Genomic DNA, 16771 nt, shown 5'->3' on the forward strand with positions numbered 1-16771 from the left:
AGAGAAATAGCGATAACAAACTTTCACTATCAAAATCCAAGATGGCTGCCTGTCGGCCATGTTGTTTATCCGATCAGTCTTTAAAATTGCCCTGCACAGTAAGGACCAAGGGGAACCTACATATAAAATTTAAGAAAGATCCCTCTAGTTCTTCCGGAGAAATAGCGGCAACAAACTTTCACTATCAAAATCCAAGATGGCTACCTGTCGCCCATGTTGTTTATCCGATCAATCTCAAAAGTGCCCTGCACAGCTAAGGACCAAGTGGAACCTACATATAAAATTTGAGAAAGATCCCTCTGGTACTTCTTGAGAAATAGCGATAACAAATTTTCACTATCAAAATCCAAGATGGCTCCCTGTCGCCCATGTTGTTTATCCGATCAATCTCAAAAGTGCCCTGCACAGCTAAGGACCAAGGGGAACCTACATATAAAATTTGTGTTCCCCTACATATAAAATTTGTGTTCCCCTACATATAAAATTTGAGAAAGATCCCTCTGGTACTTCTTGAGAAATAGCGATAACAAACTTTCAATATCAAAATCCAAGATGGCTGCCTGTCGGCCATGTTGTTTATCCGATCAGTCTCAAAAGTTGCCCTGCACAGCTAAAGACCAAGGGGAACCTACATATAAAATGTGTGTTCCCCTACATATAAAATTTGTGAAAGATCCCTCTGGTACTTCTTGAGAAATACCGATAACAAGAATTACGGACGGACGACAGACGGCGGACGACGGACGACGGACCACGGACGCAGGGTGATTTGAATAGCCCACCATCAAATGATGGTGGGCTAAAAAGGTACCAGTAAAAACAAAACAAAATTAGTTTAAACACACGCACTTAGATATTCACGGTTTTCATTAATACAAAAGATGAAGCAGAACATCACTCTCCCCTGGTTGTTTCCAGAAAGAAGAAATTAACCAGGAAATATGGAGATGTCCATTGCACTCCTTTATTTTGCTTACAGTGTGCAAATGTGCCTACTATGTGCTAATAAGCTTTCCATGTTATGGTTTTGTTTTTTATGTGCTGTATGCAAATGTTCTAAATGTGCTTAAATTACCATGTGCTGATGTGCTTACCGTGTGCAATGTGCCTATTAAGTGCTTTCCAAGTGATAAACTCTTTTTCTGAGCTTACAGTATACTACATGTACATACATGTTTTTATTTTATTTTTCCATGTTGTAATATTTTGGTCTCTGTTATTATACTCATGTTTTGTCTTTGTAGCTTATGTTGTATGTTTTGCAAAATGGACGTAAAATATATATTTTTGTATCTTGTACGTGCTCAAGGATTTTATCTGTAGTTTTTGGGACTATATATAGAAAAACTTTACCCCAGTATGAGGAATTGTTTTACACATTTATCATAAAACAAGTTATGTTCAGATTTCAGACAGAAGATACTCTAAAATTGTACAACTCAGAAAAGGTTGAAAAATATTTATAGTTCATTTTTTTCTGCTTAGAAATATTTAATCTCTAAATTACAAATGATAACTGTTTTAACAGGTCTAGTTTCCGAATTGGAAACCGAACCCTGTCTGACCTATTAATGATCATTAAATAAGGCCAATTAAAAGTTTAAAACAAATATTGTGTTTATGCTAACCCCACAGATACTGGACACACTAATAGTAATATGATGTGTATAAACTATGATATATTATACACACTATACTTATTGGTGTGTTCGACACCAGTGTGGTTAACCAGACTTATCTCAGATTTGTGTTCCTACAATACCCTGAAGTTTTTATATGCACTGTTAAAGTCAGAACTCCTGCTCTATATTAGCGCAGTAAAGATATTTTTCAAATTAACAAGAAAATGCCTAGCTATTACATACCTACCCTATTTTTTTTCTGATAGTAGAAACACAAGTAATTTGTTTGGCCTAATGTTTCTGTCATTTCATAATATTTAGAACTTACTATACTTTTTTAAGTTTCCAAAACATCAAGTAGTATAACAATTGAAACTTCAATGACAGCCAACATCACAATGAATCAATTAATACAATGTTTATAACATGTTTTTTTTTTAACTGAATGAGAATAAATGTAAGGCCAAATATCCTCACAAACAACGCTGAAGTGAAATCAGTTTGCAACTTAGCGGTTCGAAAATTTTGCAACACGTCTGGAGAAAGACGTTCCTTGTGACGCTGTAATTCACTAGAGTAAAAACTCCATTTATTTTGTTTGTTTTTGCATAATTACTGCTATACATACCGTAGAAGCACCTTCCTTTTTGTCATCGCCGCTGACAACATGCGCCATTCTCTGCGGCTTCGGCCGCATGCTTGGCCACAAGTCACCGAAATCGGGATACAGAGCCTTATTTATGAATCAGTAGTAGGTAAACGTTGCAGAAGTGTATGTATATTGTTCATTGGCAATGCTGCTTAAACAACATGCCTAACATTAAGTCAACACTCGCCTGCATTTTCGTCTTTTCCGCTTCGCGTTGCGAATGATGTCTAGGCCTACACAAAACGAAAGTAAAATGTGCGCATGTCTAAATGTAAGGGAGATCACTCGTGTTTTCCCGCAGTATATGTCTGAAATCATTCCGAAGGTGTTGTTGTTTTTGTGTATATTGAAATAAAAGAGTCCTGTTATATGGTAATACTTCAATAAACGAAAAACACAAATCACACCAACAGACATATAAAATGTAGGCCTATCGGAGCATATTTTCGTTTCTGGCTGAGCTGTAATTAGCGAGAAGGCGATATAAAAATGCAATAGCATATCTTATGATGAAAATAGAACAAAATGATAATACTGCGAAGGTAAAAAAAGCCTTCAGGTTAGAATACCAATATGGAACTAGAGAAGGACAGTGGCTAGTTCTAACATGATTCCCGGTCTCATCTGCCCCGGCCGGTTGATCCCATTTTAGTTAGGCAAGCCTGGTGTGAATCACACGGAGGCGATTTTAGAATTAATTGACAGGATCCGTATCCATTAATAGGTTTGTAATATGAACTTTTTATGTTGATCTCCTACATAATTGTAAGTTATACTCTGCCTTATATGTCGTTAAATTATCAAGTTTACGTAACAAGTGCAAGCGAAATCTTAATTGACTGCCATGTTGGAAACTTCGTCTATCTTTCCGATATAGGTCAGACGTCTAAATATGGGTGTCATGACCAAATATGGAAATTGTAGTAAACATGACCGCATATCGGTAGTAATACTTTATTTGGCCGTGAAGGCCATAGAGGGAAACGGATAACATCACACGTGATCTAACATGGCCGTCGTTTCTATTTTTAGAGTTTTTAGTAAAGATTTGTTATTTCAACGATGAACGAATATGTAATATTTTGATAACATTATAATCATATGAACACTAGCCGTACATGTGGATACCAAATTCTCCTTCATCCCACCAACAATACGAGCATGGAATTCAATCCCCCCGCCTGTTCAAGAGATACCATCCAGCGATAGCTTCAAATTCAGACATGCCATCCTTTTGCAGGACGTGTCTGTACTCCTCCACCTCTCCTTAATGCTTTATAAGATTTTTAATTTTAACTATAAGTACATTGTTTATCTGTTTGCCCACCCAGCACTGGAGTCTTAACACTCTACTCTGAGTTCACTCTATTCGGGAAGAAGATTAAGGTCGCAGCAAAAAGACATGCATGGTTGTGTGGATTCATTTTGGGCAAAAGGAGGGGCTGTCTGCATGATGACTTTAGTTGGGTTGAAAAACTTTACGTGATCAGATTTGGTTGATGTCGTCTCTCTGTAATATAACCAAATTCCTGATTGCTCGGCATGAAGAGACAAACACAATCATGCATGCTACCATGATTGGCAACACGTCCTACTCTGCCCCAAGTCCCTGGGTCATACCATCGATGGGTTGAGATCTCATCCAATAATCATATATACAACAGTTTGAACTGCTGGGAATAAAGATACTAATACACTTTGTGGACTGCACCTGGAGACTTAATCATACTCTAATCATAACTTAGAAACAGTTAATTAGGCAACCAATTTAACCTTTAACCATTTATATGAGGTTTCTGGTCATGAAGAGATGAACACAATCATGCTTCCAGGATTAGACCCAACCTTGTGGTCTTATTTGCAGTATTCCTTTTAATAAGAATATTTTGCCAAGATTTCTTCAATATTCAAGTGAGTGATACAGATCTTCTGGGCCTCTTGCTACTTATTACATGTAGGATCTTATCATATTTCAGATGCCTCTTTCTTATTTGATGTTAAATGATGGTGTTTACATTTCAGTTGCGCTGTGTGCAGGGCTGGTCCATCTGTTGATGACTCCTTATCGCCGTGGATTTTACTGTGATGATGAGAGTATCAGTTACCCCTACCACAGTTCCACCATACCATCCACAGTGCTCTACCTTGTGGGGTTTGGACTGAATTTTTTGTTGGTAAGTATGAATACATGTATGTGCTACATTTGGTAGGATTTTTTTATCAATTTTCATAGCTTAAGTATCCATCTATTGTCTGTCTTCTGCTCATCATAAGATTTTACACAATGTCAAGTTCTGTTTTGTACAAATGTTCCTCCCTTGGCCATTGTTGATCAATTATTAAGAAAACTGTGTTATTAAAGTAGCATAAGTTTGATGGAAGTATTGCTGTACCGTACATACATTGTATTCCGTGATAATTACCCAGGGTGCTTTAGAAATTTGAATAGGAGATACTGGTAGGTACTTTTTGAGTGAGAAAATGTAAATAGCTGTAATAAGTTGATGAAAAATCAATTTATATTTTGGTTTATAAGTACATTCTTTAGTCATATTGACATGGGACATTTACAGGATTTAAGATACTCAGTATTCACATATCCACAATGCTTCTTTAGATTTGTATTTACTACATCATTGAAAAAACTCAGCATTGCCATGATATGTTGCACACTTTCACTTTGTTGTACATGATTGTAAATGTGCATGTGATAACCAAATCAAGGCTTGCATGCTCATGTATCATTTTCAGTATCCAAAACATTTGAGTACTCTTCATTCTAAATTTAAGTCTATAGCAGGAATAAATGGGAACCAATCATAAAACATCTCAACACTATTTTGGAGAATAATAATCCAGTAATCCTGCTGAACAATTTGTATTTATTTTTATTTTTTTATATATACAAATTTTAATCCCTCAGCATTTTGATATTCTCATTTTCATAGATCTTTGACATATGCATATGCGAATATTCAGTGGTTGTTGGAGGCTGCCAGGGTTGAGGAGCCCTGGGATCAGCCCCCGAACAATAAAGTGTCCACATGTAGGTGGTCTTTCACTATTCGTACACCTTACATTCAATAGCTATGCTTATACATGTGTTATATATATATATTATATAGTTATATTAAGTTTGTAAGTTGTCCCCGCACATGCATGTATCAGCCACCCCAAAACTGTATCTGTCTGCGTCCTGTACAGTTTGTAGTTACGATGTACACGGGTGACAAATCTATCAGTCATATGTTATTCTTGAAATAGGGCAGCAAATCAAATATCATAGTTACATAGGAAAACTATTGTCATTCTTACCATGTTGGCAGGAATGAGGAGAAAATTTGAAAATTGCTAAATTCAATTCTAAGCAGTACTTTGATGATAGCAAGAAGGGCCACTGGAATTTTTTTCTGATATGAAAAAAGGGAGAGAGCAGCATTTACTAGAACATTGTTGTACAATGAATATTTTTTTTTTAGAGAAAATTAATGAATGTAGGATATTTCCAGATTTTCATTGTTGAAGCTCTGTGGATACCTAAAGGTGTTGCTGGCCTGATATTACCCACTTCCTCAAAAACGTCTGACAATGAAAATCATGATGGCCCTGGAAGTAGCCCGTCTCGTATGACTTTGTACCTTTGTGCTGTGTACAATGTGATCTTGCCATTTATGTTTGGAGGTGCACTGGAGTTTCTGGCACGTGGGATAGCCAAGTATTCCCTTGGAAGGCTCCGCCCTCATTTTCTGGCAGTTTGCCAGCCCGACCAGAGTTCTTTCAATTGTAGCACAGGATACATTGAAAATTACAAGTGTACAGGAGATGTAGATGTTATCAACCAAGCCAGGTAGGTGTCATGGCAACAATAGGTCAAAGGTTTCAATTACTGTAACATACTTATATAGAATACATTGAGGATTCCTTAAGTATGGGGTATCAGATATCATTCCCAAAGCTAGGTTAAACAATGGTTATTGTGAGGTTATACTTATTCAATAAACATATATATTTTTACTTGTATTTCACATACCAGGTATGTTTCATTTACAATTAACACATATCATTGACTATATATGATTGACAGTTAATTAAATTTTGGTATCTTTTTCTCTTACTTCAGATTATCTTTTCCCTCTGGACATGCATCATTTTCAGTCTACAGTATGCTGTTTTTAATTGTGAGTTTTAAATTTTAGCCAATATTTCAACCCCAGATATAGTTTCAAAGCAAGTGATATAGTACTAATTGTTATAAAGGGAAGTTAACTTTGCTTTCATATATACTTCCCTTGACTTCATTTTATCTTGTTCATGCAACTAAACCTTAATACGTTTCCTTGATTTCATTGAAACTTATACAATAGCAGGGGTCAGTATTTGACCTTTTGCATAAAACATCAGAGAAACATTGTAACATCTTACATTTGTATCTTGTTCAGATGGTTGTTTTAACATCTTACATTTGTATCTTGTTCAGATGGTTGTTTTAACATCTTACATTTGTATCTTGTTCAGATGGTTGTTTTAACATCTTACATTTGTATCTTGTTCAGATGGTTGTTTTAACATCTTACATTTGTATCTTGTTCAGATGGTTGTTTTAACATCTTACATTTGTATCTTGTTCAGATGGTTGTTTTAACATCTTACATTTGTATCTTGTTCAGATGGTTGTTTTAACATCTTACATTTGTATCTTGTTCAGATGGTTGTTTTAACATCTTACATTTGTATCTTGTTCAGATGGTTGTTTTAACATCTTACATTTGTATCTTGTTCAGATGGTTGTTTTAACATCTTACATTTGTATCTTGTTCAGATGGTTGTTTTAACATCTTACATTTGTATCTTGTTCAGATGGTTGTTTTAACATCTTACATTTGTATCTTGTTCAGATGGTTGTTTTAACATCTTACATTTGTATCTTGTTCAGATGGTTGTTTTAACATCTTACATTTGTATCTTGTTCAGATGGTTGTTTTAACATCTTACATTTGTATCTTGTTCAGATGGTTGTTTTAACATCTTACATTTGTATCTTGTTCAGATGGTTGTTTTAACATCTTACATTTGTATCTTGTTCAGATGGTTGTTTTAACATCTTACATTTGTATCTTGTTCAGATGGTTGTTTTAACATCTTACATTTGTATCTTGTTCAGATGGTTGTTTTAACATCTTACATTTGTATCTTGTTCAGATGGTTGTTTTAACATCTTACATTTGTATCTTGTTCAGATGGTTGTTTTAACATCTTACATTTGTATCTTGTTCAGATGGTTGTTTTAACATCTTACATTTGTATCTTGTTCAGATGGTTGTTTTAACATCTTACATTTGTATCTTGTTCAGATGGTTGTTTTAACATCTTACATTTGTATCTTGTTCAGATGGTTGTTTTAACATCTTACATTTGTATCTTGTTCAGATGGTTGTTTTAACATCTTACATTTGTATCTTGTTCAGATGGTTGTTTTAACATCTTACATTTGTATCTTGTTCAGATGGTTGTTTTAACATCTTACATTTGTATCTTGTTCAGATGGTTGTTTTAACATCTTACATTTGTATCTTGTTCAGATGGTTGTTTTAACATCTTACATTTGTATCTTGTTCAGATGGTTGTTTTAACATCTTACATTTGTATCTTGTTCAGATGGTTGTTTTAACATCTTACATTTGTATCTTGTTCAGATGGTTGTTTTAACATCTTACATTTGTATCTTGTTCAGATGGTTGTTTTAACATCTTACATTTGTATCTTGTTCAGATGGTTGTTTTAACATCTTACATTTGTATCTTGTTCAGATGGTTGTTTTAACATCTTACATTTGTATCTTGTTCAGATGGTTGTTTTAACATCTTACATTTGTATCTTGTTCAGATGGTTGTTTTAACATCTTACATTTGTATCTTGTTCAGATGGTTGTTTTAACATCTTACATTTGTATCTTGTTCAGATGGTTGTTTTAACATCTTACATTTGTATCTTGTTCAGATGGTTGTTTTAACATCTTACATTTGTATCTTGTTCAGATGGTTGTTTTAACATCTTACATTTGTATCTTGTTCAGATGGTTGTTTTAACATCTTACATTTGTATCTTGTTCAGATGGTTGTTTTAACATCTTACATTTGTATCTTGTTCAGATGGTTGTTTTAACATCTTACATTTGTATCTTGTTCAGATGGTTGTTTTAACATCTTACATTTGTATCTTGTTCAGATGGTTGTTTTAACATCTTACATTTGTATCTTGTTCAGATGGTTGTTTTAACATCTTACATTTGTATCTTGTTCAGATGGTTGTTTTAACATCTTACATTTGTATCTTGTTCAGATGGTTGTTTTAACATCTTACATTTGTATCTTGTTCAGATGGTTGTTTTAACATCTTACATTTGTATCTTGTTCAGATGGTTGTTTTAACATCTTACATTTGTATCTTGTTCAGATGGTTGTTTTAACATCTTACATTTGTATCTTGTTCAGATGGTTGTTTTAACATCTTACATTTGTATCTTGTTCAGATGGTTGTTTTAACATCTTACATTTGTATCTTGTTCAGATGGTTGTTTTAACATCTTACATTTGTATCTTGTTCAGATGGTTGTTTTAACATCTTACATTTGTATCTTGTTCAGATGGTTGTTTTAATATCTTACATTTGTATCTTGTTCAGATGGTTTTTTAACATCTTACATTTGTATCTTTGTCAGATGGTTGTTTTAATATCTTACATTTGTATCTTGTTCATGATCAGATGGTTGATTGAGGGCTTCTAAATGAAATGTTTAACTTCTTCATACACTTTAGGTATATTTTTCAAGGCAGTGTGTCATGTACCATTTAGCTGTATGCATCATCATATGTTTTAGCTATCTACTTTATCCTATGTTTTAGCTGTCTACTTTGTCCTATGTTTAAGCTGTCTACTTTGTCCTATGTTTTAGCTGTATATTTTTGTTTTAGCTGTCTTCTTTGTCCCATGTTTTAGCTGTATATTTTGTTCTATGTTTTAGCTGTATACTTTGTCCTATGTTTTAGCTGTCTTCTTTGTCCTATGTTTTAGCTGTATATTTTGTTCTATGTTTTAGCTGTATATTTTGTCCTATGTTTTAGCTGTATATTTTGTCCATGTTTGAGCTGTATACTTTGTCCTATGTTTTAGCTGTCTACTTTGTCCATGTGTTTTAGCTGTCTATTTTGTCCTGTGTTTCAGCTGTATATTTTGTCCTATGTTTTAGCTGTATATTTTGTTCTATGTTTTAGCGTATATTTTTTCCTATGTTTTAGCTGTATACTTTGTCTTATGTTTTTAGCTGTCTATTTTGTCCATGTTTTAGCTGTATATTTTGTCCTGTGTTTTAGCTGTATATTTTGTCCTATGTTTTAGCTGTATATTTTGTCCATGTTTTAGCTGTATACTTTGTCCTATGTTTTAGCTGTCTACTTTGTCCATGTGTTTTAGCTGTCTATTTTGTCCTGTGTTTTAGCTGTATATTTTGTCCTATGTTTTAGCTGTATATTTTGTTCTATGTTTTAGCTGTCTACTTTGTCCTATGTTTTAGCTGTATATTTTGTCCATGTTTTAGCTGTATATTTTGTCCTATGTTTTAGCTGTATATTTCGTTCTATGTTTTAGCTGTATACTTTGTCCTATGTTTTAGCTGTCTACTTTGTCCATGTTTTTTAACTGTATATTTTGTCCTGTGTTTTAGCTGTATATTTTGTCCTGTGTTTTAGCTGTATATTTTGTTCTATGTTTTAGCTGTCTACTTTGTCCATGTTTTAGCTGTATATTTTGTTCTATGTTTTAGCTGTATATTTTGTCCTGTGTTTTAGCTGTATATTTTGTTCTATGTTTTAGCTGTATACTTTGTCCTGTGTTTAAGCTGTCTACTTTGTCCTATGTTTTAGCTGTATATTTTGTGCTTTGTTTTAGCTGTATATTCAGTCACGTATGCAGTGGCGACAGGCAGTGATTCTCCGCCCCTGGATTCAGCTGATCCTGTTCCTGATGGCGTTTTACACATGTATTTCCCGAGTGTTTGACAACAAACATCACTGGAGTGACATCCTTGCTGGGGCTATATGGGGTATTCTGGTGTCAATGTTTGTGGTGAGTCACTCATACAGAACAAAACTGTTTTCCTATGTTTATGTTATTCAATGAAGCTCATCATGATGATGATAATTATGTGTCATGATGATACCAGTGTAATGATGATGGTGGTGAGGATAATGATTCAGTGTCATGATGATGGTATTAGTGCTAGTATGATAATGATAATGGTGATGATGCTAAAACAAATTATAAAATGATGTGTGAGTGTATGTGAGTGTATGTGAATTGGGGTAAGGAAGTGTTTGTATGTACAGGCGTAAGGGAGTGTGTGTATTGGTGTAAGGGAGTAATGGTAAGGGTGTAAGGGAGTACGTGTACAGGTGTATGGGAGTATATGTACAGGTGTAAGGGAATATATGTACAGGTGTAAGGGAGTATATGTACAGGTGTAAGGGAGTATACGTACAGGTGTAAGGGAGTATGTGTATGGTTGTAAGGGAGTATATGTACAGGTGAAAGGGAGTATGTGTATAGGGGTAAGGGAGTATATGTACAGGTGTAAGGGAGTATATGTACAAGTGTAAGGGAGTAAATGTACAGGTGTAAGGGAGTATATGTACAGGTGTTAGGGAGTATATGTACAGGCGTAAGGGAGTATATGTACAGGTTTAAGGGAGTATATGTACAAGTGTAAGGGAGTATATGTGCAGGTGTAAGGGAGTATGTGTATAGGGGTAAGGGAGTATGTGTATAGGGGTAAGGGAGTATTTGTACAGGTGTAAGGGAGTATACGTACAGGTGTAACGGAGTAAGGGAGTATATGTACCGGTGTAAGGGAGTATGTGTATAGGGGTTGAACAGGTCTAAGAGAGTATGTGTATGGTTGTAAGGGAGTATATGTACAAGTGTAAGGGAGGATATGTACAGGTGTAAGGGAGTATATGTACAGGGGTAAGGGAGTATGTGTACAGGTGGGAGTATTTGAACAGGTCTATGAGAGTATGTGTATGGTTGTAAGGGAGTATATGTACAAGTGTAAGGGAGTAAATGTACAGGTGTAAGGGAGTATATGTACAGGTGTTAGGGAGTATATGTACAGGTGTAAGGGGGTATATGTACAGGTTTAAGGGAGTATATGTACAAGTGGAAGGGAGTATATGTACAGGTGTAAGGGAGTATATGTGCAAGTGTAAGGGAGTATATGTACAGGTGTAAGGGAATATATGTACAGGTGTAAGGGAGTATATGTACAGGTGTTAGGGAGTATATGTACAGGTGTAAGGGAGTATATGTACAGGGGTAAGGGAGTACGTGTATGGTTGTAATGGAGTATATGTACAGGCGTAAGGGAGTATACGTACAGGTGTAACGGAGTAAGGGAGTATATGTACCGGTGTAAGGGAGTATGTGTATAGGGGTAAGGGAGTATATGAACAGGTGAAAGGGAGTATGTGTATGGTTGTAAGGGAGTATATGTACAAGTGTAAGGGAGGATATGTACAGGTGTAAGGGAGTATATGTACAGGTTTAAGGGAGTATATGTACAGGTGTAAGGGAGTATATGTAAAGGTGTAAGGGAGTATATGTACAGGTGTTAGGGAGTATATGTACAGGCGTAAGGGAGTATATGTACAGGTTTAAGGGAGTATATGTACAGGTGTAAGGGAGTATATGTACAGGTGTTAGGGAGTATATGTACAGGTGTAAGGGAGTATATGTACAGGTTTAAGGGAGTATATGTACAAGTGTAAGGGAGTATATGTACAGGTGTAAGGGAGTATACGTACAGGTGTAAGGGAGTATGTGTATGGTTGTAAGGGAGTATGTAGGAATGTAAGGGAGTATATGTACAGGTGTAAGGGAGTATATGTACAGGTGTAAGGGAGTATACGTACAGGTGTAAGGGAGGATGTGTATGGTTGTAAGGGAGTATATGTACAGGTGTGAGAGAGCATGTGTACAGGTGTAACGGAGTATATGTATGGTTGTAAGGGAATATGTGAACAGGGGTAAGGGAGTATGTGTATGGTTGTAAGGGAGTATATGTACAGGTGAAAGGGAGTATGTGTATAGGGGTAAGGGAGTATATGAACAGGTGAAAGGGAGTATGTGTATGGTTGTAAGGGAGTATATGTACAGGTGTAAGGGAGTACGTGTATGGTTGTAATGGAGTATATGTACAGGTGTAAGGGAGTATACGTACAGGTGTAACGGAGTATGTGTATGGTTGTAAGGGAATATGTAAACAGGTGTAAGGGAGTATACGTACAGGTGTAAGGGAGTATGTGTATGGTTGTAAGGGAGTATATGTACCGGTGTAAGGGAGTATGTGAATGGTTGTAAGGGAGTATGTGTACGGGGGTAAGGGAGTATGTGTACCGGTGTAAGGGAGTACGTGTATGGTTGTAATGGAGTATATGTACAGGTGTAAGGGAGTATATGTATGGGTGTAAGGGAGTATGTGTACCGGTGTAAGGGAGTATGTGAATGGTTGTAAGGGAGTATGTGTACGGGGGTAAGGGAGTATGTGTACCGGTGTAAGGGAGTATGTGTATGGTTGTAAGGGAGTATGTGTACGGGTGTAAGGGAGTATGTGTACCGGTGTAAGGGAGTATGTGTATAGGGGTAAGGGAGTATATGTACCGGTGTAAGGGAGTATGTGTATGGTTGTAAGGGAGTATATGTACAGGTGCAAGGGAGTATGTGTACAGGTGTAAGGGAGTATGTGTACAGGTGTAAGGGAGTATGTGTACAGGTGTAAGGGAGTATGTGTACAGGTGTAATGGAGTATGTGTACAGGTGTAAGGGAGTATGTGTACAGGTGTAAGGGAGTATGTGTACCGGTGTAAGGGAGTATGTGTATAGGGGTAAGGGAGTATGTGTATGGTTGTAAGGGAGTATGTGAACAGGTGTAAGGGAGTATGTGTATGGTTGTAAGGGAGTATGTGTACAGGGGTAAGGGAGTATATGTACCAGTGTAAGGGAGTATGTGTATAGGGGTAAGGGAGTATATGTACCGGTGTAAGGGAGTATGTGAATGGTTGTAAGGGAGTATATGTACCGGTGTAAGGGAGTATGTGTATGGGTGAGTGTAAGGGAGTATATGTACAGGTGTAAGGGAGTATGTGTATAGGGGTAAGGGAGTATCTGTACAGGTGTAAGGGAGTATGTGTATAGGGGTAAGGGAGGATATGTACAGGTGTAAGGGAGTATGTGTATAGGGGTAAGGGAGTATGTGTACAGGTTTAAGGGAGTATGTGTATGGTTGTAAGGGAGTATGTAGGAATGTAAGGGAGTATATTTACAGATGTAAGGGAGTATATGTACGGATGTATGGAAATTAAACTTTTTCTGTCTCTATATGCATATTTTACAAGAAATCTAGTAAAAATGATACAAACAAAATCCAAAAAAAGAATTGATACATCTGTGTATAAAAATTATATAAAACTATTATAAAAATATATGTATTTTGGAAATGGACATTGTTGAAGTAGACATGTGTTGCTTTGCCCCTTATGTTGTGATATTTGTTATGTTTTTTTCTTTCTAGGTCTTCAAAGTGTCCAGTCTCTTCCCAAGGTCAAGGCTACTATGCCCTACTTCAAGTTACCATCATCCCACAACTACAAAACTCTGACATAACTCTCTCGTTCTGACATCACAAACCTCAGACATCATACTATAACCACAAAACTCGGACATAACTCTCTCGTTCTGACATCACAAACCTCAAACATCATACCATAGCCACAAAACTCTGACATAACTCTCTGCGTCTGACATCACAAACCTCAGACATCATACCATAACCACAAAACTCTGACATAACGCTCTCGTTCTGACATCACAAACCTCAAACATCATACTATAACCACAAAACTCTGCCATAACTCTCTTGTTCTGACATCACAAACCTCAGACATCATACTATAACCACAAAACTCGGACATAACTCTCTCGTTCTGACATCACAAACCTCAAACATCATCCCATAACTACAAAACTCTGACATAACTCTCTCGTTCTGACATCATAAACCTCAAACATCATACTATAACCACAAAACTCTGCCATAACTCTCTTGTTCTGACATCACAAACCTCAGACATCATACTATAACCACAAAACTCTGACAAAACTCCCTCTCGTTCTGACATCACAAACCTCAGACATCATACTATAACCACAAAACTCTGACATAACTCTCTCGTTCTGACATCACAAAACTCTGACATAAGTTAATTCTCGAGTTCTGACACCACAAACCTCTGACCTGTATTGCACATATTCTGCATGGTACAAATTTTTATTTTCTGAAGAAAGCACAAAATCAACACTTCAAAAATTTAAAGCATTAATGACAATCAATCAAATACAAAAGGCTAACTTTAAACCCAGAAATCATTTACACAGACAGTCTGAGCTCAATATAGTGTAATTACATGTACCTATAGATTTGCCATATTATTGTTATAAGATGTTGTATATTATTTCTGTCGTACCTTTACAAGACAGAGCTATCCCACATAAGCAATGAGTCATGATGTAGTGTAAAGATCTCTCGCAGTTATCTGGCATATCATGAGCTGAATGATAGTTACGACCTTATTATATGGCATGCTATATGTTACCAACACTTCAGCCAGGCAGCCTGCTTGAGAATCAGTATTCTCACTCAATATGTAACTAGGCATTTGATTCATTTGTTACAAAGGTATGAGAGAAAAATCCTCTTTCATACTTGTATATTGAATACAGGAAATTCTACCCTTTGGGTTATAAAGAGAGGGAGTACTTCAGTACAATCTTAGGTACAGAATGTAGTTTTCAAATCATAGCTCCACTGTGGAATTTCGCTATCGTTCACAAACAGGTATGAAAAAGTCGGTTATACTCCTTTGGAGTGATTTCAGTAGTTTGTACATATTTTTTTGTATTATTTTTTGTGGAATCAGTAGAGTGTATAGTTTTTATAACATTAAAGAAATCTGTTACTAATTTTACACAGTGTTTTATCTTTCTTTTAATTTATTTTAATCAGATCTGAGATGTATATATGAATTATGTAGGTTGTCTATGTAACCCTCACACGTTTGGGAATCTGTTGAGTTTCTTTTCTGTTGAGTTGAGAACCCTTTAGGGTTATAAAGAGAGGGAGAACCTCAGTACAATCTTACGTACAGAATGTAGTTTTCAAATCATAGCTCCACTGTGGAATTTCACTATCGTTCATGAACAGGTATGAAAAAGTTGGTTATACTCCTTTGGAGTGATTTCAGTAGTTTGTACATACATGTATATGTTTTATCATATTTTTTGTGGAATCGGAGTGTATCGTTTTTATAACATTGAAGAAATCTGTTATTATATTTTCACAGTGTTTTATCTTTCTATTAAATTATTTTAACCAGATCTGAGATGTATATATAAATTATGTAGGTTGTCTATGTAACCCTCAAACGTTTGAGAATTAATCTATTGAATGGTATAAAAATCCACCAGCTCAAGGAATTTGAAATATACTTCTATAAGCACAATCAAAATGCAGTTTAAAGTAAATAACATCAAATCAAAACAAACAAATTTGTGCATTAAAAGTTCTTAAGATTTTAACATCAACTAAATTCATTTGTCTGCTGGTAATAAAACTGTCACAAATAAAATGAAACCCACCAAGATACGGTTTGAAATCTAACACTTCATGATTTAATCCTCAACAATCAGCTGTGAGTGTGGCTGTTTATATCATGTTAATATATATGTTACCAAATATAATTACATATATACTGTTTGGGAAAATTAATTAGGTTCTTGGTTTCAATGATTTTGACATTAAAATTTGAAACGTATCAGTTAATGATTTGAATGCCTGGGTGCATATATATTCTGTAAGGATTCTGAGTAAAGTAAACCCTGTCTACTCCAGCTTTGATACTAGAATGTATGCAGGTCAAATACTTTGTGTCGGAGAAAATCAAAATTGGAGACTGCAGCATCTTGAGATGTCTGCTAAGTGTTGTTGCCCATTTTTAGCTCACCTGGCACGAAGTTTGTTCAAATGAATGACCTTCAATTATATTCAAGGTCACAGGGGTCAATTGTTATAAAAAAACCTTTAGACAACTTCTTCTCAATAACCAAAATGCCCAGGGTGATGATATTTGGCCAGTAGCATGCTGAGATGAAGGGCTACAAAGTTTGTTCAAATGAATGACCTTCACCCATATGCAAGGTCGTAGGGGTCAGCTATGTTAAAAACTTTAAACAACTTCTGATGAATAACCAAAATGCCCAGGGTGATGTTATTTAGTCAGTAGCATACTAGGATCAAGGGCTACCCAGTTTGTTCAAATGTATGACCTTGAATCATATTCAAGGTCACAAGGAGCAAATATGTTCAAAATATTTAAACAACTTGTTCTGAATAACC

At 35.6% G+C, this 16771-nt stretch overlaps 1 protein-coding gene across 2 annotated transcripts in view; it reads left to right on the top strand.

Annotated features, from left to right (window-relative positions):
* The window catches only part of LOC110450134 (phospholipid phosphatase 3-like), an 18530-nt gene extending 3186 nt beyond the window's left edge, over positions 1–15344 (top strand). The window contains exons 2-7 of one of the 2 annotated variants that reach the window (XM_021497417.1): positions 4294–4445; positions 5781–6118; positions 6392–6449; positions 10216–10392; positions 13892–13979; positions 14042–15344. In XM_021497417.1, coding sequence (XP_021353092.1) covers positions 4294–4445; positions 5781–6118; positions 6392–6449; positions 10216–10392; positions 13892–13978 — 812 coding nt within the window. In that variant the 3' untranslated portion in view covers position 13979; positions 14042–15344. Of the gene's footprint in view, positions 1–4293; positions 4446–5780; positions 6119–6391; positions 6450–10215; positions 10393–13891 lie in introns of both variants that reach the window. The other variant, XM_021497415.1, reaches the window with a different exon arrangement.
* The last annotated feature ends 1427 nt before the right edge of the window (positions 15345–16771 follow it).

The sequence above is a fragment of the Mizuhopecten yessoensis genome, unplaced genomic scaffold (genome assembly GCF_002113885.1).
Source record: "Mizuhopecten yessoensis strain PY_sf001 unplaced genomic scaffold, ASM211388v2 scaffold4999.3, whole genome shotgun sequence".
Classification (NCBI taxonomy): domain Eukaryota; kingdom Metazoa; phylum Mollusca; class Bivalvia; order Pectinida; family Pectinidae; genus Mizuhopecten; species Mizuhopecten yessoensis.